A 24,634-nucleotide genomic window follows, 5' to 3' on the forward strand; every position below is an offset into this window, starting at 1 on the left:
ATTAGAGACTAATGGAACTTAATGCTACTGCGACATTTGCTGCTGAAATTTCAAGAGTCAAGCTATCAAAACCTTTTAACTAGGGGTCTTAACTAAGGGTGGGTATCTTAAAGGACTTCACATTCTTATCCAATTGTGAATGAGTTCTTTTCCTAGGTTATTCCTATTTCCTTCTTCTATGCAAATAGATCTTTGAATTGTAATACAAAATCAAACTTTTAAGAATCAATTCAGAATCGATAGAGAAAGAATCAATAAATTGTTTTTTTTTCTCCACCCCTTAACACTGTCCTGCAAATCATAAGACAAGGTTGGATCAGACTGAGGTCTATGTATCACCAAAAACATCATGATATGATACGTATCCTAATGTCATGATATGTGCTGCGGAGGGGGGACATGAAGACAGGCTGGATCTGAACGCAGTATTTATTAAGAGAATAGTCAGACAGGCAGGGATCAAAAACCAGCATACGGAGCTCAAGTGTAATCTGTGTAGCAGGCAAATGGCCAGAACAGGCAGTAAGAACCCAAAAACTATAAACAATGCAAGACTCAGGCAGGTAAAAACAATGGAAATGTTTTGAAATGCAGCATCAAGATGCTAGCCATCAAGCCATCAAGATACTGTGACCACTTTTCCTCCTTTCTCTAGTAATTCCAGTGGGTGAATACCCATCACAATAGCTCATAAAAACATAACTTTTACCATACTTGACTCATTACTCACTCCCATCTGACTCTTGTTCCATGTCCCACTCTTGTCCCAATGTTCCCCTAGCAGTGCAAGCACTAGATGGTCGCCCCATGGGTGAAGACAGGATTTGTTACAGCATCACGAAAGTTCAGTTGCAAGTTGGAGCATTACATCACGAAAGCATTAATTTTTATGTAATTTAATCTTACCCTGCAGTCTTAGGACTTCCTTGGTTACGCCATTATGACCCTCACATGTCCTGGCAGAGTGGTCAGAAAATATTTTGGAGAGTATCCTGTCATAATCAACGTCTACAGCAGTGGTCACCAAACTTGTTCCTGGAGGGCCGGTGTCCTGCAGATTTTACCTCCAACACTAATCAAACACACCTGAACCAGCTAATCAAGCTCTTACTTGGTATACTTAAAACATCCAGGCAGGCGCGTTAAGGCAAGTTGGAACTAAACCCTGCAGGGACACCGGCCCTCCAGGACCAGGATTGGTGACCCCTGGTCTACAGCCTCTTTAGAAACATATCATCAACTGTTAAATCATCTTTATCTACTAAGAATCAGATTGCCCTTGTCTATTCAGATCTAAGCCAAACCTTTAACAAACAGAAAGCCACTCAGTTACCACCACACTGTTCAAGTGATTGTGCCATTGATTTAGTTCCTGATGCAGCACCACACAAGGGTCCAAAGACTAAAAACATCCAAAGACATTCGGTTTATGTGAATCGGGAAGGCTAAATTGTCCTGACTGTATAGCTGCGTGCCAAAATTGCATACTTATGCACTATTCTACGCCATTTTGTAGTATAAATAGTGTAAGTAGTGTGTTCACACTGAAAAGTCTAAAAATAATAAGTGCACTTTAATTACCCGGATGATGCACTCATTCAGCCGGTAAAATGAAGTGTGTAATGATGGACACTTCAAGCACTCAACGACTCACGTAGCGGAAGCGGTGGAGCTATCGGGCGCACATGTTGGATATCTTTATTTGTTTTGGAAGGTGAAATCAAAATTCTCCTATGAGAGTGATTATAGCACCTTCCGATGGTAAATGCGGTTATACTCATGGCAGGTATTATTTGATAATTCGGTTGTTTATTTCACTGATTTGGCAACCGTCAAACGTCATCAAGGAAACGGTTTGAATTTCCGTTTAGTAAAAAAAACATTTTTGTGCCATTTGGGAAGACACTACATACACATACTATATTGTTGAATGTGTAAGTGCATAAGTACATACATAGTGCATGAGTGCATAGTGTGTCATTTGGGCCGCAGCTTATGACTGTGTGTGAATGAGTGTGTGTGTGGATGTTTCCCAAGATGGATTGCGGCTGGAAGGGCATCCGCTGCATTGAAACGTGCTGGATGAGTTGGTGGTTTGTTCCTCTGTGGCGACCCCGGATTGATAGGGGGACCAAGCCAAAGAGAACATGAATGAATAAATGCCATTAAGACTTGCCAAAAGTCTTTTTGAGTTGCAATCATTCATAAATAACATCTTCCACAATGTGCTGGATCATTATCATGTTCATTATTTTCATTGACGACATCCTTATATACTCCAATTCAATGGAGGACACGTTCTTCATCAAGGCAAAAAAATGCAAGTTCCATCTGATGTGTATACAGTGGAGGGAACCGAAGAGTGGACCCCCCGCCTATCTATGTCGAAGCTAATCTCTTAAGAGATTGTGGATTCCAGGCGTCAGGGTGGCACTTTCCAGTATCTGATGGACTGGGAGTGTTATGAAACAGAGGAACGGTCTTGGGTTAATGCTAAATATATTCTAGATTTCCCAGTTTACTGAGAATTTCCAACACACGTCTGGAAAGACTGACCCCCTGACTACGCAGTAGACATTGACGCCAATTTCATTTTTTGCTTCAGGAGCCTCTCGCAGGGAATAGAATTCTGTTGTAAATGAAAGCCCTGATCTTTAATCCTTGCACCACCAGAGGGAGCCATCATTTTAGACTTAATCGCCAATAATCCCTCATGCATCTTTTACAGATGTATTTATAACCCTACATTTCCTTAATTTTTCTGCAAAGTTTTGATTTGCATTGCTGTCATTTCTGAACATTTTTATTTTTGCTGCATTGCCTTTATTTTTGACCCTTGCATTGTTTCTCTACTTTTTTTTGCTGCCTGCCCTGACCTTTGCCTGTTGTTTTTGATTTTTTAATTGCCCTTTGATACTGATGCTGTGCTTTTTTGTAACTGTCTAATAAAGACTGCTAATAGACCTCTCAACTTCACAACAGTAACATAGCCTTCTGAGCATTACATTTTAGATGTTAAAATGTAGTTATTTTCTCTAGAGATTGTAAAAACTGTTAAAGAATATATATGCTCCAACCAATAACTAATAACAAAGAAAATGCAAAAGCAGACCTTTGTCCATTTTAGTTGTGATTGTAGAGATTGTAAAAGTAACAGTCTAGTTCATTCATCAAAAAAATATATATATTGGAAGCCATATAAAAAAAACTGGAACTGATTTTTCAATTGGGCCAGAAGTAGTTAGTATAAAAAAAAAACAGTAACTGTCAGAAATTAAACCAGCAATGATACAGGGTATACACAGAAATCAGAGATTGAAATCCAGTACCTTTAAGCCTCTTTTCATATATTTTAAGACCTCATTGCCCCTTTGGGTTTTAAACATTAACACATCTTAACTTATAGTTTATTTACTAAATACTGATTGTAAGAAACTACTCTTAAACTAAAACATTACTCATATGCTGAATAAAATGCTAATCCAGCAGTTGGTGTCTACAATAGAAGAAATAACAGTATTTCCCTGTTTACTGCACAAAACAAATGTCAAATCTAATGTCAAATCAAGCAGGATTTTATTGATTTCACAAACTACACAGCATCTTAATAGTAAAAAAATTTATTTAATTAAAAATTAAATTCAAATTTGAACTTTAATACGTCGCAAAAAAATAGCAATTAAAGACTTTTAATACCTTTTAAGGGACCTAAAAGCATAAAAGTGAATTTGTATCATACATGTAGAATGAAAACAGACTAGAAGGAATAACATTGGACTGATTTAATAACTGACTTTCAGGAAATAAGGAGCGCATTAACAATATAGTTCAATAAAACAATAGTTCTATATTTTGGTAACAAATGTTTGACTAGCCTGTAACTGAAATGATTAGTACAACAGACTTAGGTGAATTTTAATTTGAATAAACACCTTTAATGGTTCTAATGACAAACTCAAACTGTGACCAAAAGTGGTAAAGAAATATGTTCCACACAGAATACACAGACCAGCTACTCCAGAACAAGACAGGTTGTGAATAATATTAATGCAGTTAAAACTACTTTGCATTAACACGTGATAAACTCATGATTAATTAATTTTGACAGCCATAATATATAAACCCTTGACTTGAATTGACTTGATTTGTCTAAACTTGAACTTAAGACTTGTTTGCACTTGACAATGTATGACCTGTTTCCACCAATGTTGAAGACTATGCTGGACAGGGAAGTAAAATAAATGATTTCAAAAGCTAAAGAGGTAAAGCAGAGCTGCCAGGTAAAGCATCCACACACACACACACACACACACACACACACACACACACATATATAAAATACAGTAATCTTACCAAGGATCTCATCAAAGATTTTATATAATCCAGGGACGAACGAAATCTCTCTCAAGTTCATTCCAATTTCTTCATCAAAAACCCACATTTGCTGTAAAACACACAATTATTTGAGTAATATATAAATAAATGTAATGCATTTGAGGGAAATGACACAATCATGCTTAGAATGGGTCTGGATTCAGTTTAAAGATGCAGTAAGTTTGGCACCCAGTGGTTAAACTAGGTATTGCATTCTTGGATCAAAACATTGAATGCTGAATTATAATTGGGTGAGCTGGGGTCCGTTCTTCGTACGTGGATTACTCAGTTAGCTGGATTTGGATATTGACGATTTGACACGATCCAGGATCGGTTCGTTCTTCAAAGCTGATCTGAGAGTTGTTGTCATAGCAACAATTCTGCTAGCTCAAACCTGATCTGAAGCAGGTTCAATTCATAGAAACAGGATTAGATCGGGTAAGTTCAAGCAAAGATAATAAAGAAAGTACCGAATTATGATATTTTCTTACAGTAGTAGTTATATACACTTGGGAAAATAGTAAAAAAAATTTTTTACTTTATATATAAAGTTATAGTTATTAATAAAATAAATAAAGTTATATTAACAAAACTTATGCAATCTGCACCCTCGAAATGAAAGTACAAAGAGAAGGTTTATTGATATAAACTTTTTAGATCGCTTCAGTACAATTTGTGTATGATAATAGAAATGCAGAATATGTGACTTTTTTAAAAAAAGAAATAATCCATAATGCAGTCATGAACATGTTTTGACAGTTAATATGCCAGTGATTATGCTTCACAAAAGTTGCAGACACCTTTAACAATATCAAAATGCTTTTGTAAACATCCAGTTATTCCATACAGCGATTAAAAAAACGGCTACTGTAATAAAGAAAATATTTTCTAAATGTAGAACTAAATACATTGATATGCACTGAAATACATGATAAATACTCTTGACACATGAAAGTGTAAAAAAGCCTGCAGTTCACAACATATGTGGAAAGTTATTGCGTGTCATATTTAACAAACCGTTTACTGCTAATTTTATGTAATTTTGCTCACATGGATAATTGAATATTAATCAGATGATGTCATTACGCTGCTGTGCCGTCAGCCAATCGTTGCATTGCTGATCATGATTTCGAGGATCGATAGATCTGTCCTTCACAACACACGCAGCGATCTCACATCAGTTCATCCAGACAATCTAATCTGATTCGCAAACTTGTTTGAAGAACCAAATTAGCCAGAGATCAGTTATCAAGATTAAAAGATCCAGGATCGGCAAAATCATCTTAGATCATTTAAGCGAGGTAAAAAGAATGGACCCCTGGCATTGGGCAGATAAAAAAAAAAACATAAACAAAACAGCGTTCCAGCATGGAAAACACGTTTTCACAGAATATCTGACTTCAGCAATGTTTTTTGGATAAACAAGAATGTTCACTTGACATTTTTCTTCAATATCTGCAAAAAATTTTTTTTTTTGTCTTTTTATGCTTTAGAAAAGTCCAAAACTTACATACAGCACCTTTTATTTTATTCTATTATTTATATACCTTAGCTATTCTGCTTAAAAAGCAAAACCTGTTAAACTAATATTTGTCTTTGCATGTTTTCAAGTTTGCAATTTTCTAAATCAGATTTTAAAAAACTTATTAAATGATCTAAAATCGCTGTTTGTGCTCCTGCTTGTGAAGGACAGACCTACCTATCCTCAAATTCATGATCAGAATGACATGATTGACCTGATCATCTGATTAATATTCAATCATCTATGTGATCAAAATTACATACAATTCATAGTAAAAGGTTTGGTAAATATAATACACAATGACTTTCTACATTTGTTGTAGGCTGCAAGCTTTACACTTTTATGTGTCAAGAGTATTTAGCAATTTATTTATTTATTATTTTTACTTTTAGAGTGGATTTTCTTTAGGATCGTATTCAAGTTTTTTAACCTTGTGGTGTCATAATTGCTGCTTAATTAATTAAAAAAAAAACGTTTTGATATTGGAAAGATATCTGTAATTCTTTTTTGAAAGTTTTGTTATTTTCCCAACGTTAAAGTTATATATCCTATAGGTTATTATTGTAAGAAAATATCAGCAGTAGGTAGCTACATACTTTTAGTATCACCTTTACTTGAAATGACACAATCTAATCCTGTTTATATGAAATAAGCCTGCTCTTGAGCAGGTTAGAGCTTCCAGACCAGTTGCTCTTGAATGAATTTTGAAGAACGAAACTATGAGTCAAATGATCAATAACCAAATCCAGCTAATTGAGCAATCCATGTATGAAGAATGGACCCCTGATCTTTAATCATCATCCTAATAAATTTTCTCTCACCTGAGTGACAGGTTCCACAGAGCCAATATATGTATCTGGGCGGAGAAGGATGTGTTCTAGTTGGGTCTTCTTCTGGTAGATCCTCTCCACTGACATCTTCTTAGAACTCTCCTTCTTCACCACCTCACTTTTTCCTGCATCTCCCCGGCCATTCATTTCCTCTTTCTTCGCACCATTGTTCTTGTCAAAGAGGGTCTGTTGTTAGATACATCCATGCAATTTTGTTAAACTTGCTAATGACTATCAAATCAAATATAAAGCGGGGCAGATCAATAACTTTAAACTTTTTAATTTAAAAAATAATAACTTTCAATTTAACACCACAGAAAACAACAATAAATATAAATTGGGCTTCCGTAATTCATCTGTAAAATCAACCAATATGACAATGATGATTAATAGACATCAATGTTTATTCAATTTAATAATATATTAATTTTACTTTTTAAATTGTATTTAAGTTTCATGGTTTGCCAAAAAAGGTCACTAGTTCCGAGTCCCGGCTAAGCCAGGAAGTATTTCTATGTGGAGTTTGCATGTTCATGCCTCATGTTGCACTGGGTGCTTCAGTTTCCCCCATAGTCTAAAAACATGCGATATAGATGAACTGGGTAGACTAAATTAGCAGAGGTATATGAATGTGTGTGAATGATAAAGTGTATAAGTGTTGCTCAGTGCTGAGTTGTGGCTGGAAGGGCATCCACTGCATAAAACATATGCCAGAGTAATTGGTGGTTCATTCCTCTGTGGTGAACCCTGTTTAATTAGGGAGTTAGGTGAAGGAGAGTAAGTAGGGGTGTAATGATTCACCGTGAGCCAGTTGAAAATCAATACAAATTAGGGTTGTGACGGTGACGAAATTTCCCCACCGGTTAATCGACATGTGACAACACCGGTTATACCGGTATCACCGTGGGAGTGGGCATTTCTTCTTTTCCTCTTTTTTCTGCTTTTAAATAGCTTATAAATGCTTGCGAATAATACTTGAACTTTCAGTTTTGCGGGAATTGCCAATTCGGCGTCAATTGTTTGAATGAACAAAAAGGAAACTACAAAAAAAATAAATAAAAATCACTGTTATTAAACAACACATAACTTTTATTAACATAACGAATAAAACACAACAATGCTACAGGCTGAAAAAACTGTGGAAGTTGGAACCATACAAATAACAACCATAAACGCCTATATTATATATTAACAGCTTAGTCCTTATGATATGAACAATCCGTTTATAAAATAGGCTACATCATTAACGAATCTAGGCTATTAAAGAAAAAACCGAATGTGAAATATGATCCTTGCATAATGATCACAACTAAACAAGTTGGCACTCATTTTATATATAAACTATAAATAAAAAATAATGATGAAAATGTTAAGAAATGTAACATTATTTTAAAAAATGTTAAGACTACAGGCTGAATAAAAGCGCCTTGTCAGAGCTAAACATCACCGCACACGTGTCAGTTTACAGCTTCTGTAAAGTTCAGACATCATATACAGATCACACAATCTCAATAAACAACATGTAAATGTATAAACATTTCGAAGGTATTGTTATGGAATATTTATAACTATATGATCTTGCTTTTTGGTTATGATACCAGCTTTGATCTCTCTTAAAAGCGGCAGTTACAGGCGCTGCATAAGCGTGTATTACACTGTCAGTGGCGGAATACACACAGCACTGGCAGGAGGTTTTATTTTTAGTTTTATTTGTTGCAGATTTGCTCTTTGTTTCTTTTTAAAAAATACCTTTTATTTTTAAAATCTCTCAAGTTAATGTTGTCTATCGAGTAACATAAACTCCCTCGGATTGGAGTTCGGTGCGCAGTAAAATGGACCAACACCAGTGTTAACACACTGCATACTGTAGGTCCACAGCTCTGGCGTTTTATGAATTACATGTTTTAAATGACAGCGAGACATGCTACGTTTAGTTTTATTGTAAAATATAGATTATAACCCAGTACACAGTAAAATAATGTTTTTTATTGAGGGCGTATAACCGTTAAACTTAAGGCAGCATATTTTTATTAATATTAAAACACATTACAACAAACTAGCTACCCTTTGATTTTTTTTCGTTTATGTATATTTTTATCAAACGAAAAATGCAATGAATAGTTTATTTTGGTTTTCATTTTTTTAGAAATAATATAATTTCAAGACTACACAACTCCTCCACGGCTCCAATTGCGTTTTGAGATATCCTAGATAGACTTTCTGGCTCAAAGACATTTATGCATGTTTATTTCATTGCTGTATTCTGACAGATTTCGCAAAGGCTTCAGCTATTCTACCTGTCAGCTGGTACCAGCCTCAGTTTTGCGACTTGACTAGTTAGGCGTCTGTGTCTGGATGACAGAGAGAGAGAGAGATGAGATCAGACCTCAGATTTGATGTGTGGCCGCACATCTCAGTTACTTTATTGCAATTTTTAATATTGACTCATCTAAATTAACTTTTCATTTATTAAAAGCCGAAATATTGCCAGACAGACGAAGCAACTTTCGGTTTTTGAAGAGAGCGTCCTCAGTGATAAAAGACGCGCACACACACTGGTTAGCCCACACTCTTGTCGGCCTATTCTTTATTGATTTTTTTAACATTAAACGCATAATAATCAATTGCAAAAAAAGAACAGCTGAACTTCGGAAAAAGTGCTCACGACTGTTGCTTTGTTTCTCTGCAGTTGGCTTATTAATGGCGCGGCGTTGCTAAATCACTCTTGTTTTAATAAATAAAAAAAGATAATTTATTAATAAACTGTTAGATGATGGTCGCGTGATTTTAAAAATCAGAGTATGCGTTGCATATTTATGGCTATTGATCTTATCTACCCGCGACCCACACATAATTGAACATAGTGTTGAAAATGAGTGTATAAATTAGTTGTGTTTCCTCCAACTGCTGCCACCTTTGTCAGGCAAAGTTTGCAGATTGCCTCATTAACGTCTTCAGGTTCTCTTTTTGCAAAATATAGCCGAACAGGCACATTTTGCATTGCGTTTTGACACTTATCCATCCGCCATTCTCTTTCTGTAAATTCGACTCCTCTCATTCTCCTGATGTGATAAATGAAATATGACGCATTGTAGCTATGTTCAGATGATAATTATAGTGCATGCTCTCATCTTAAGTAAATTATTTAGAATTATGTTTCCCATTTAATTCAAATAAATATTTTAATTAAAAAAAAAAAAAACGAATACTTAAAAAAAAAAACAAATGTGGGGACGGTGTCACGGTGAAAAAGTGATTTGTCACTGGTGTTGCGTCTTAAAACCGGTATCACCGTTAACACCGTCTATCGTGGCAAGCCTAATTCAAATACGTTATGATTCAATCTGGTAATTTCCTGCCTTGGCAATGTTTTACTAAACTTTAGCCCCTTTCAACCATACAGACCTTTCCGGAAAATTGCCAGTAGTTTTCCGGAAAGGTCTGTATGTGTGAACAGGTCCTTTTTGAAAATACCGGTAAATTCGTTCTGGCTATTTTCCGGAAAGAGAAGTTGTAACATTACCGGTAATTTGCCGGAATGCTGCGCTGTGTGAATGCAGAAGGAAGATTGCCTGAAAGAGCGCGTGCACGTCTAGAACGTGCTGACGTGATACGTCTGCTTTAGCCAATCAGAACAGTCAGATGCGTTTACGTCCGCTAAGTTTATGAGAATAAAAGCCTTTGAACATTTTCCCAGACGCATTTAGCTGCTAGAAGTTAGTCAGATAACGTTTATATGTTCTTCTTAATGCCAACTGTGTAAATAATAATCGATAAGATGCTTATGATAAGCCGCTGTTTGTTTACCTTCAAGCTTTGCGTGTGCCTGTGAAACAGCCTGTGAGCGCCAGCACACACACACATATCATGAACATCTCGACATGCGAAAGTGATCCTCCATATGTTTTCATCGAAGTTGTTCACAGTACTGATCATCCACATAGTTTGTAATGTAGTCAAATGTTTACAAATACAAGCGCAGTCGTCTAAGGCTCATTTGTGGTGAATGATGTGAGAATTTACCGGTATTTTGGAATGGATGTGTGAACGGTCTTTTCCGGAAAAATTCCGTAACGTCCTCGCCTGTGTGAACAGCACTTTTTTGAATATACCGGTAAAGTCGTTCCAGAAATTTTCCAGATATTTACCGGTATCACTGTGTGAAAGGGGCTTTTACCTAGGTTGAAAAGTTAACCTTACACATAATATGTAATTTTTTATTGGCTAATTATTATTAATATGAATGTAGTAGAAGAACTGCTGCTGCTTAAAGTGAGTAAATGTTACTCACTTTTAAAAGTAGTTACTAATAATAAATATTAGTTATATCTTACATAATTTCTATTGGTATGTTGTAACTTAAATTGAGGTACTATTTTTACTCAAATATTTGTGATAGAATCTACTCTAATGCAAATTGTTACCTTGATTTTATTGGGTTGATTCTATAAGTTGTTTTTTACAGTGCACAGTGTTTTTCCGCAAGTTTTTAGAGAAAACAAATTCCAGAGTCGTGAGTACGCAACAAGTAAGTATTCAAATGTAATGGTAGTGTACTTTTATAATGTCATTCACATCACCCTGGCTTGGTTTAATTATAAAATAAAACCTTAATATAATGCACTCACTCTATTTATTTTTATAGTATTTTTATAGTCTTTTTGATAATCAGTAATGGCAATTATAAACCAGACCCTCTAGTTTTTAGGGATTCTGCGATTGCTGAATCCAACGCAAAATAAAAGTAAAATATCTGATTTCGTACTAGTACAATTGCAATTGCAGATATCTCTAATTGTTATTCTGACTAGTCAAAATATAATTAGAGATATCTCTAAATATATTTATGGAGTCAGAACAAAGATTTAAATGCTAAAAAGGCTTGCCATAGAGAGCGCTTCTAAACAGCGCAGCAGCGATGACGTAAGCTTGCCGAGGCCCGATATGGTGTGAGCGCAGGCCGTCGGGGGAGACGGGAGGGGGGACAAGTGTGCTTTGGCCCGGTTCGAGGCAACTGTACCTAGTGTGAGTACGGCCTTTATCTATCATGTTTGATATCATTTAAAATGTCTCAGTGCGACTGGTACAATGGTCTCATTCCCTCAGAAATAGACATAATCAAAACAATAAATATATAACTTCAGGCATCTTTTGAACCGCTGTGAAGGGTGTGCCTTTCCTACAGGCAGCACTAAATGCAAATGCCTTTTGTTATTCACACACCCCTTTCCTTGAGGGGATTCTTGAATTACTTAAGGGAAGGTTTGAAAAATGTTTGGCGCGATTCTGCTTACTCAGATCAGCTTACGCTTACATGTTATGTATATTTTGAAGTCAGGTACGCATCTTTTAATCATGGATTTATCTTTGAGAATTTGATCGTTTATGAATTGACTGAATGAATTGGCATAATACACATTTACCTGACTAATAAACTGTTATGTTTGAACATATTTTGCTCACTCTGTAATTATTAGTTCTAGTAGATTATGCTGTATTCTTGTTTCCACACTTCTTGCGTCAGGTCAGTAGATGAGCCAGTTGAGATGGAGCATTGGGTTCACTAATTCTATTTTTGACTGACTCTTGATATTGATTCAAGTGTAATTAGGTGGAAAGGGCGTTAATTTCCGTCTAGGACAACAAGGAGTTGTATGGCTAACCTAGATTGGGTACCCGACCTTTGTTTGAAAGTAATATTATTCTAAATTAAGTTCATATGGGAAACCATGGGCTTGGTGAAAACCAATGTTATTATAGAGTACAGTAGTCGGTTACATTTATAATAATGCCCTAACCTCTAATTGGAAATGATATTGTCTTTACTCAAGGGTGTACATCTAAGCGGGACTAACTAAAAATACTTTAAAACGAGCACGCTAGTAGCGGTCATCTAAAAGTATTAGTCAATTACCTCTGTTTAATATTCAAGACTGACGAGAGTGTGATCGTGAGGGACGCCTTCGGCCGGGGTGATTTCTCTGAGCAACATGAGCACCCGAATGAACGAATGTGAATGTGACATTATTCTAAATTATTTATTGATATAATCTTCTTAATGTTTTATGATGGAAGTCAAATAAAACTAAAGATGAATATATTAATATTCTAAACCACCTCAAACCGGATCTAGGAAGTGTGAGTGCACTGAATTGGGCTCAGGCACGGTTTACTTGGCCGGCCCTAGCCCGGGTGGAAGAGGTTCACTTGGCTTGGTTTACTTTGGGCTTTTTACGCTTGTGAGAGTGGAAACGGGCCTAAGCCCGAAACTGAAAGCAAGACGTGACTTTTAAGGGACTGTTTCATATGCATTTATTAACCATTCCCCATAATTTAATTTGTTAAGCGCAAAGAATTGTTTCAAATCTGTTTTTAAATTCAGTTCTAATTTCCGGCAAACGAATAAATAACCAATAATAACAAAGTGTGTTCAAAAAACTTGATTATAGCCTAATACACATGCTATGCCCTATATGGTCTAAAGCCTGACAGGTGGGGAAATCTAAGCTTGTTTTAAATAAAACAAATAAAATTATGCATATAATAAACAATACTGCTAATAATAATACAATTTTACAAAAGTGAATTGTTATAAATGGACTGAAAAAGCCGCCCAAGATGCAGAAGGCATAAAAGTATGGTTTTTATAATTATGTAAGCTATAAAATAATATGTTTTGTAATAATTTAATCCTTTATATTTAGGCACATCAGCCAAAATTTAGTTGCACCCACCAATTATGAGCACCGTTACTACAAGTTTTATACAAACATATTTAATGTATACGAAATCAACACTAAACAAACTAACAAGCAAAAAAAATTATATATATATATATATATATATATATATATATATATATATATATATATAAATGAAAGCGTGAGGAAAATATGTCTCAACGAAATCCCGTTATCACAAGAAAATAGATTTTTATAACAGAACTGAGTGAGCAAAAGATACACTGAGCGCTCACCGGCCCTGCACGCACTGCTTAAATGAATCTGTTAACGGTATAACTGTGCTGTTCTCACAAGTGCTGTCAGATATTGTACTAATGCTTTTGACACATATTCTAGCTTATTTTTTGCATACATGTTAATAGCAATACCGGTTTATTTTTATGAGTAGCGATATTAGTTTACTCAATGCAAGCCCGTTCAATTTGACATATAGCTGTCCCTTGCATGGCGGACAGCATCTGGTGATTATAAGAAGGATTAAACAGAAGCTCTTGTGCTAGATGTGGCAAACAGTTACCTGAAAACTCCATCCCACAGACTTTTTATTGCGGACTTGAAGCCAATGGAAGTCTTCTACTCTTGGAAAAGTGTAGATAGTGGATTAACATTTAGCACATGATCACTACTAAGATGTTTCAGTATTTATAACTTTAGATGTCATGGTTTCTAAAACAAAATCTGTCAGTGTTATCTTCATTCTCCTCTTCAGCACTTTACAATTTTTCACGGTAGTAGCTCTCTCTCTGTCATCCCAAGCCAGAAGCGCTGACTGAGTGATTGACAGCTGATATTAACCAATCATTCGCGTTCAGTGCTAGAGCAGTGGGCCAATAAGAAGAGCGTGAAGGCGGGGCACGCATTACGGACTTGGATTTGTTTACTGCAGCAAGTTGACATGACAACAGTTTTAAACCATTCCTGAGCGCTGCGTTTCACGTTGCAAGTGCAGAGATGCATTCTGCGTGAACGTCTCCCGAATCCGCGCATGTGGTGAACATTTTACAGTAAAAACCGGTCGCACATAACAATTTTAAGCACTCGCAGAAATGCTCCCAAATATATTTTAAGGTCGCATAGATAAAAATTTCGGGCGCATATGCAACCAAAATGGTCGCAATTTCAAGCCCTGTATATATATATATATATATATATATATATATATATATATATATATATATATATATATATATATATATATACACTTAATATTTTAATTATTTTTCATATGTAAAGATATTTGTGTATTGCTGTACATCCTGTCTGAATTAAGCAATGTGTATTAAGCGAGACGCACAAATAACGCGCTCTGCACTGGACTTTAGACCGGCTTTGTTCTGGTTTGTTGAACAGAATATTACAGTTTCTCAAAATAGCAACGCGCCAGCAATGCGTCTCAACACGCCTCCTTTTTTAAGACTGGAACGCCTATGAGTGCACATATGAGCGCAAACGCATTTGCTATTTAAACAGTGTGGCGCCAAACGTCAAAACGACTCTTGAGTCGAGCTGAAACTAGCAAACAACTGCACCGCGCCTTGCGCTGGGTGTATGATAGGGCCCAGAGAGTGGACACACATTAGACACACATCTGGTGCTTGTATTTGCTCCTGCTATACGTCCACAACTTCACGCAATGGGTTAAATTAGGCTTTACTGTATCCGTGTTCAGTTCTTTACTTCCACTGTATCTTTTTAAGAAAACGGCACCAGCATTACAAACTGTCATTCAATCAGAAGAAGTCAAAGCCAAGCTGACAGCTTATTTGATTTCTCCTAATGCAGGGGTTCTCAACCTTTTCTACTTCGGGGCCCGCTTCTTTTTCCGATCAATTTTTGAAGGCCCACCTGTCTGACATTTCTCTAAAATGTTTGTATAAAATGTTTCTTTAAACCTTTATTTATTAACAAATATATACCTGTATATAATACTATATATATATAATGAAATCCAAAAATTGTAGTATAATATTAAGTAGGGGTGTGACGAGACGCCTACTTCTCGAGACGAGAACAGACACAAGATTGGGTTCACGATAACAAGACGAGATTTTTACACTATTTTAAAGAAATCCTTTATGATGAAACATGAATGGAATAGTCTTCAAATATTTTGCTAATATATGAATGGAAAACAGATTTTTATATTAAAAATGTTTTTAAATCACAAAATACAAAACAATTTAAGTGTTTTTATTTTACCTGTATTGAACTTACTTCCATTTTTTAAGTATACAATTTCCATAATTATTACTATAATTTTATGTATGCAATAGTTTATACTATTTTTTATTGAATTCTATGCAATGAACATGCAAACAATGCAAAATATTTGTTATATAAGTATGTATATAAATGGAAAATAACAAACTCTATTGACTGGCTTTTCCCCTATAGAATTTCAGAGTATTTACATTGCAGATCTTGATGGTCAGTTTAAATTTTTATTTTTTATTTTGATGACCTGCTTACATTTATAATATTTTAAAGGTGACTCGTATTCGATTATCTGCATTTACAATGCACACGGCAAAAGGCGCAATGACAAAATAAAGAGCAGGCGCTGACTGACAGCGGATAATAAAAGAGTGCTCTTTTCTCCATTCCTGTGTTTATTCTGTTCACATGGTTTCATTTTTTTAAAATTTCTTTTTGACAAGTGGTTTTCCTATAGTTTATAACAAACGCGCTCATTCGGCCATATTCTTTTTATCTAGGCCTTTTTAAACCAGTAGTCGTCCTAATGTAATGTCCATGGCGTGATTTATGCACGTTTGGTGATGCATGCAACAGTATTATTTTATATTGGTTACGTGGAGGATGTTGCGCTCTTTCTCTCTCGGGAACATGCAAAAAATACTTGTGGTATATGATAATATAAAATCGTTTTTTAGACCTTGTGTAGAATTTGGTCACTTGAACCATGAAAAAAAACAAACGTGTTTGGTAATGATAAAGGCGGGTGTTTGATTCTCCAGCAGTGTAGTATGTGTGTGCGCCCTTAGATGTGTGTAGATGCCGAGAATATAGTCTCAAACAGCTGTGTGGGCTGTCCTGTCGCAAAATGCGGCTAGAAGTCTTACACCATGATAATAGTTTGTTTGCGGCGTTTACGGTACTGCACTTCATTAATGCCGCTTTTTGCACATTTCACGAAGTGTTTACATCACACCCGCCCGCCCAACCGAGTGACATCACAGAGGCCAACCTTACCAGGTGTATGCAAAGCACTTGATTTGCGGTTCAAATTCAATCCTGCTTCCAGTCTTCAATGCTGATTTCACCCCCACGCTCCACCATGCTACCATCTCAACTAACAAGACAACTTTTTACCTCGACAAGAAATCTCGTCGCGATTGAATCTCGCGAGATCTCGTGACACCCGGTATCTCGCGGCATACCTGCAAGATCGCTGAGGCCCACCGGTTGAGAATCCCTGTCCTAATGTACATTTAGACAACCAGTGCCCCTTTAGAGAGGGTGTGCTTGCTTTATTTGCTTTATGTTTGCAAGATGGTCTACAAAGTGTTTTTTTTTGTTTGTTTTTTTACTGTTGTAATTTGCTTCACTTTTAGAGTTGACTGATGTAATGTTTACATTGGTTAAAACGGTTGTATTCTTACTATATATTCAGAACAGAAATATTTAATGTTTACTTTGGTATTTTATTCAAATGTTCTGCAACGATATTTAACTCGTGAATTTGTTTTACATTTATTTACACATTGGTGACCAATTTATGTATGGCATGGCCATTAGAAATACAATGGTACTTAACCAGATAGTTTTTAAAGTTACTTATAAAGAGAATGTTACTTCAGTCATGTTGTTGTAATGTTTTTGAATGACACAAGTAGTGTACTTTGACTAGTTACACAATAAAAAAAAAAAAATCGAAATCGTGATTTGGTCAAACTTTACAAAAAAATCAACTTTTTTTTGCCATATATATATATATATATATATATATATATATATATATATATATATATATATATATATATATATATATTTACTTTCATTTTCTTTTTTCTTTTTAGTCCCATTATTAATCAGGGGTCACCACAACAGAATAAACCACCAACTTATCCAGCATATGTTTTACACAGCGAATGACCTTCCAGCCGCAACCCATAACTGGAAAAAATCCATAAACACTCATTCACACACATACACTATGGACAATTTAGCTTACCCAATTCACTTATACCACAAGTCTTTAGACTTAAGGGGGAAACCGGAGCACCCGGAGGAAGCCAATGCGAGCACTGGGAAAGGTGGTAGGCCGTTATCAGTATTAACGTGCTGCGAGGCTCTTATTACGTGATTAAAAACATATATTGGCGTAACTCTAATATTAAAGTTGGGTTGGGGTCTATTCTACGCAATCTATGATGACTTTAACCTTGATATTTTAGCACGGATGTATATCTGGCCAATGAGCCGTCTGAGAAAAAAGTGCTCTTCTGAATCAAATCAGCAGGATGCCCTTCTGGATCTTTTACTTACTTCGAAAACACTACTGACTACATTCACATGGACATCTGTAGTCTAGTTATTTGCTATAATAGACAATAATATAATTAAGGTGTTTATGTGAAGTGCTTTCATGTAAGAGTTTCCTGTAATTTTGGGCAACTTTAACAGCAGTTCGGCAGTTTCACTTTAATTCATGAACATTTCATTCATGCCCCTGTGCCAAACTGGGGTATTGGACGCAAATAAGGACTAAGGACTGGTGAGAGTGTTATGGAATTTAATAACGCACGCCAAATGGAAAGAAAAAAACTTCTGCATTTCGCATAGTGTGTGTGTGTGTGCGGTCCTTTACTGACAGCAGCATGTGTGGATCTTGTCGAAAAACATGATGAAAAGTATTACATGGCAATAATAGTTTGATATAATAGTGGGGTTTACTTCAATACTGCCACTAATATATGCATACTCCACATCTTAATTCAATTTCTATTTAGTTCAGTTATGACTTTAAACGGATAAAGGTAATCAAAATTCACGGTTTCGAGTTTATGTAGGCCTACACTTCAAAATACCTGTTTAACTGAATAAACAGTTAGTAAACACAAGTACATCTTCTTGAACATAATTTATTTTTATCACCAATTATCATAGTAAAACAGTTTCTCAAGCAGTTAGTGATGCATTTTGGAAACCGGAGATGAGCCCCTGGTCTGATGCGGCACCTGGCTAAAGAAACTAGGCTTGCCACGATAGATGGTGCTGACGGTGATACCGGTGTTAAGACGCAACACCGGTGACATCACTTTTCCACCGTGACACCGTCCCCACATTTTTTTTTTTTTAGTATTTATTTATTTTTTATTAAACATTTATCTGAAATAAATGGAAAATATAATTATAAATAATTGACTTAAAACGAGAGCATGCTCTATAGTTAAAATCTAAACATAGCTACAGTGCGTCATATTTCATTTACCACGTGAGGAGAAAAGAGGAGTCGATTTTACAGAAAGAGGATGGCGGACGATTTATTGTCAAAATGCAATGCAAAAGCGCCTGTTTTTCAATATTTTGGGTTCAAACCAAACACAAAAGAGAACCTGAAGACGTTAATGAGGCAATCTGCAATCTTTGCCTGACAAAGGTGGCAGTATCTGGAAACATAACTGATTTATAAACGCAACTTTATGTTTAACTATGGGTGGGTCATGGATAGATCAATGGCCATAAATACGCAACGCATACTCTCATTTTAAAAAAATCACGCGACCATCATCTCACAATGTTTAATAATAAATATATCTTATTTTTTTATTAAAACAAGTGAATTAGCAATGCCGGGCCATTGACAATCCAACTGCAGAGAAACAACATCATGGCAACGTGAGCACTTTTTCCAAAGTTCAGCTGTTCTTTTTTCCACTTGATTATGTGTTTAATGTTAAAAAAATCGATAATGAATAGGCCGACAAGAGCGCATCCTGTGTGTAGGCAAATCTTTTATAACTGAGGACGCTCTCTTCAAAAACCGAAAGTTGCTATTCTGTCTGGCATTATTTCAGCTTTTAATAAACGAAAAGTTTATTTAGATGAGCCAATATTAAAATTGCAATAAAGTAACTGAAACGTGCGGCCACACATCGAATCTGAGGACTGATCTATCTCTCTCTCTCTCTCTCTCTCTCTCTCTCTCTCTCATTCAGACATCGAGCCGCAACACAAGTCAAGTTGCAAAACTTAGGCAGGTGCAGCTGACAGGTAGAATAGCTGAAGCCTTTGCGAAATCTGTCAAAATACACCACTGAAATTAACAGGCATAAATGTCTATTGGTAGGATATCGCTAAAAACGCAATTGGAGCCAAAAATATGAGTTGTGTAGCCTATAAATTATAGGCCTATTAATTCTAATAAAATGAAAACCAAAATTAACAATTCATTGCATTTTTCGTTTGATAAAAATATACGTAAACGAAAAAAATAAAAGGGTGGCAAATTAATGCGTTTTAATATTAAAGAAAATATGCTCAGCCTATTTAATTAACGGCTATATACGCCGTCAATTGACAAGCCATTCAAAACATATTATTTTACTGTGTACTAGGTTATAATGTATATTTTACAATAAAAATTAAACGTAGCATGTCCCGCTGTCATTTAAAGCATGTAATTCATACCACACCAGAGCTGTGGACCTGTAGTGTTTAAACTTACAGGGCGGTTGGTCTATAGTCTTACTGCGCACTGAACTCTAATCCGAGGGAGATTATGTTACTCGATAGACAACATTAACTTGAGAGATTTAAAAAATAAAAGGTATTTTTTAAAAGGAACAACGCGCAAATCTGCAACAAATAAAACTAAAAATAAAACATCTTGCCAGTGCTGTGTGTATTCCGCCACTGACAGTAAGACACCCTTATGCAGCGCCTGTAACTGCCGCTTTTAAGAGAGATCATAGCTGGTATTGATATAACCAAAAAGCAAGATCATATAGTTATAAATATTCCATAACAATACTTATCGAAATATTTATACATTTACATGTTGTTTATTGAGATTGTGTGATCTGTATAGGTTGTCTGATCTTTACAGAAGCTGTAAACTAACACGTGTGCGGTGATGTTTAGCTCTGACGAGGCGCTTTTATTTAGCCTGTAGTCTTTAGATTTTTTACATAATGTTCCAATTCTTAACATTTTTTTATATAGTTTATATATAAAATGAGTGCTAGCTTGTTTAGTTGTGATCATTATGCAAGGATCATAATTCATATTCGGTTTATTCTTCAATAGCCTATAGATTCGTTAATAATGTATTTTATAAACGGCTTGTTCATAAGGACTAAGCTGTTAATATACAATATAGGCGTTTATGGTTATTTGTATGGTTCCAACTTCCACAGTTTTTTCAGCCTGTAGCATTGTTGTGTTTTATTTGTTATGTTAATAAAAGTTATGTTTTGTTTAATAACAGGGATTTTTTTTTGTAGTTTCCTTTTCGTCCATTCAAACAATTGACGCCGAATTGGCAATTCCCGCAAAACTGAAAGTGAAAGTATTATACGCACGCATTTATAAGCTATTTAAAAGCAGAAAAAAAGAGGACATGAAGAAACGGCCACTCCCACTGTGATACCGGTATAACCGGTGTTGTCACATGTCGATTAACCGGTGGGGAAATTTCCTCACCGTCACAACCCTACAAGAAACCCGTTCTCAGAGACTTATATTTAGTCATTATTTTGGTAGCACGCATATTCTGAATGCCTTCGGCAAAATTCAAATAAGCCATTTTAATTTTGATTAATTTCAAGATTACAGTGAGATCAATCTAGATGAAAAAAAATGTATCTATGCCCACCTATAATATATTATTATATTATATATTACTATAATATATAAATTGCCCGTAAATCCAAACCGTGTGCCGCTATAGTTATGAAGTGAAGTGCGTCTGTTCAATACAGCACAAGCTGCAGTTAAGGGCTGCACAGAGCGTGAGTCACCATATTTGGATGTTTATAGAAAGGGACTTTTGTACAGTGCACTGATATCGTTAATAGGGATGCAACAATTAGCCTATTTCACTATTATCTGTGCTTTAATACGTCACAGTTAATTAGTTGTAAAGGCTTCTTAAAGCTGCACGGAACGAAACGAAACTGCTGCAGTTTAACAAAGTTATGCCAAGTTGCCAACTGTGAGCTACTTTAAAGTTCACCAAGTACACTGAGGCTAATTATGCACGCACACGGATTAACTACAGCAGCGGCCGTTCCCATATCACGTCTTTTCCGCTTGCAAGTTTGTTATTTCTAATGTCAGAATATATTACAATATGCGCGCACAAGCGGAGCATCGCGATTAAGGCTTTACGGGCACACGCAGTAGAAAACATCTTACGGTGAGAGTTGTGTGTACCTTTCAGTGCAATGTAAACAAAAGATATGTTAGACGAATTATTAGTAAAATTAATTTGTGTTTTATATATGAATGCAGATGGCAACAAGAGTTTTTCTAAATAACTTACCTAATATAAAGCTTGAATTTACATTAGACGTGATAACTGTGAAATCATGATTATTCTTCAGACTCTATAATCATACAACTAAAATCTATCATTGTTGCATCCATAATTGTTATACAGTTCAAAACATAACATATGAATGTAGAAGAAGCCTACTTCAGCAATGCACTGTTTTCGTTGTGCTCTGAAATACAACATTTGAATGTTTGTAAAAAAAAAAAAAGTCTATTGTACAATGCAGTGATTTTTATGTAGTTTCAAAATACAATATATTAACATTTTAATGTAGAAGAAGCCAACGTGGGTGTCTTAAGGAGCAAAAATACAGCATTTGGGTTCTTATATGCAGTTGTGTCATCACTCATATAGCAAGTCATACCTCTCCGGCCCTTCGTTTGGGATCCTTTTCATGAACCGGCACCCATGACAAACTAATTGAATAGCCCTGGCTTCATTTTCCTTTGCTATAAAACTATATTTTGAGAACTTTCTGAACCCAGAGCTCAAATGTTGTACAGATTCATGACAGCATGTAATGTGTTTGCTAATTTTGAATGTTTTGTGTTACTGTAATTAGTTAAATAAATTCACTGTCCATTGAGATAGACTGCAATAAAGAGTACTAACAAGAAATAATTTATTAAGGCAAAAACAGATTTTAAACCTTCTAAATGTTTAATAACAAAATGAAAAGTAAGAAGATAAAAAACATCCCTTAAATCAAAATAAAGCTTTATACCTTGAATAAATTTATTCACGTGGCCTTAACAAATGTGTAAACCATTTCCCAAAAGAGAAAAAATCTTACTATATGACAAAACGTAGTCACATCTACATAAGCGTTTGACAAAGACTGCATTTTTTCTTCAATAAAAGCAATAACCATTTTTTCAGATTAGTCAAATTGATTATTTACCTGAAGACTGTGAACTGTTGTCAGTTATTTGTCATTTAGCTGGAGGTGGGGTGCAGTTTAATGCTTCACATACAGTTTTGTTTATGTTTTTTTTTTCGATGTTGTGACTAGTGGTTCTTGCAGTTGTCAAGAGTTTTATTTACACATAATCTACACTTAACAACAATCCACTTCATTTCTTCAGTGTGTTAAAAAAACAAGAATCCATATTTTAAATAAACCTTAAATGCTTTATTAAACCTTAGATTAGGGGAGTTTATTTAATTATTTTAAAAACTATTTCATTTAGAGATGTTGCTATTTTTGTTGTTGTTATTTTTATTACCATCATTATTAATGAAAAGAATACTTAACGTTAGCATAAAAAAGTTTGTGGATTTTTTTTTTACTATCGGTTCTGGCACTATTTTGGCACCAGTAACAGTTTTTAAGAGTAATAAATGCTCATATTCAATGAATGAAAACTATCTATCATCTATCAAAAACATACTAGTAACATTACCTAAAGAATTTTAATGCGCAAGTATTAATAAATAACTAAGTACAGGAATTTATGGGTAAACCTATTAACGTTAGTATCTAAAAACAAGCACCAGAAGCGTCTGAATATATAAAAGCATGTTTTATATGTTAAAATAGCTTGCCATAGTATGTTGTAGTAGCTACTCTAGTTTATTAGTACTGGTGTTGGCTATACCTCACTATGGGTTGCTCTTTGTTGTGGGTTTTGGTCTTTTTATATACCTACTTTATATTACCTACTTTGAGCTCAGTATGCAGTCTAGGGCTTTTGGTTAACGTTAAACTAAAGTAAAAGCCTGTGTGTGTATAAATTACATCTGCGCGTTTCACGTTACCTTAAGGCGACTGTAACAATGAAGCAGAAATGACAAGAGTCATTTCTCAACTTAAGAAAATCAACACAAAAGAACTTTCTTTCACATCACCATGAAGGGCATCATGAATCTGCATCCCCTTGTACAAACAATGATTAAAAATAAGGTCTAAAAACGTTCACGTAAAGTGTGAACTGCGTAAGAAATAGAATACGGAAAACCGGTAAGATTGTACGCTAAACTAGAAGAATATTGCTGCTAAAACATGTGTAATACAGCGGACGAACGGGGACTAAGGTATTCAATACGCTCAAATGTCCGTACTTATAGCACATTAATTACAATGTTAATAATTATATGTGACTTACCACCCATGTTAAGCCCCCGCTCCCCGCAGCACCGTTAGACATTTTCTATTGTGTGTGGCCAGAAAAACGATCAGAAACTGTCCATATGCAATCTGCAAACGTCTCAAACGCCAGGCACCATCCGGACTGGGTTCATATGGTTCGTCTTCCTTTTGTTTAAATGTCTTGTAATGTAGATTACTTTCTGCAGGCAGGTCTCATATAAGAAGTGTAGCCGCTTCTTACGTGAATCTTCCTCGGCTATTGTTAAAATCGACTACCGACGCCTACTCGGGGCCTAGGACTCTAACTGAGACTTTTATCTAGCTCCTTAACATTAAAACACGCGAAATCAGCGTAATTACATGGTAATACAGAGTATTATTATAATTTAATAAATAACACAAACAAATACACCTTTTGTTTCGAGTGCTAATTAAAAATATTTCGACATAAAGATTTTAATTCAATAACAAACAGCCGCAGCGTCCGTCCGGCTACACCATCCGCATGGCGACATACCCCCCATAGTTCCACTCGACCAATAGCATGGCAAAGAATCA

At 35.4% G+C, this 24,634-nt stretch overlaps 2 protein-coding genes and 1 long non-coding RNA gene across 5 annotated transcripts in view; 2 read left to right on the forward strand and 1 right to left on the reverse strand.

Annotated features, from left to right (window-relative positions):
- top2b (DNA topoisomerase II beta) overlaps positions 1-24,600 on the reverse strand; it is a 95,483-nt gene extending 70,883 nt beyond the window's left edge. Inside the window, exons 1-3 of one of the 3 annotated variants that reach the window (XR_015516125.2) lie at positions 24,093-24,600; positions 6,718-6,912; positions 4,354-4,444 (exon numbers count right to left, since the gene is read on the reverse strand). Coding sequence is in view for 2 of the 3 variants with exons in the window: in NM_001045191.2 (NP_001038656.1) it covers positions 4,354-4,444; positions 6,718-6,912; positions 24,093-24,134 (328 nt within the window). In the remaining variant the exon portion in view is untranslated. 3 annotated transcript variants of the gene reach the window in all.
- Positions 1-24,634, forward strand: part of LOC147832527 (uncharacterized) — an 845,986-nt gene that overhangs the window by 403,503 nt on the left and 417,849 nt on the right. The window lies entirely within an intron of this gene.
- The window catches only part of LOC141379050 (uncharacterized), a 47,730-nt gene continuing 44,864 nt past the window's right edge, over positions 21,769-24,634 (forward strand). The window contains exon 1 of the mRNA XM_087295587.2: positions 21,769-21,849. The gene's annotated coding sequence lies outside the window, so the exon portion shown is untranslated. The remainder of the gene's footprint in view (positions 21,850-24,634) is intronic.

This window comes from Danio rerio, chromosome 19 (genome assembly GCF_052040795.2).
Source record: "Danio rerio strain M-AB ecotype USA chromosome 19, GRCz13ab, whole genome shotgun sequence".
NCBI classification, from domain to species: Eukaryota; Metazoa; Chordata; class Actinopteri; order Cypriniformes; family Danionidae; genus Danio; species Danio rerio.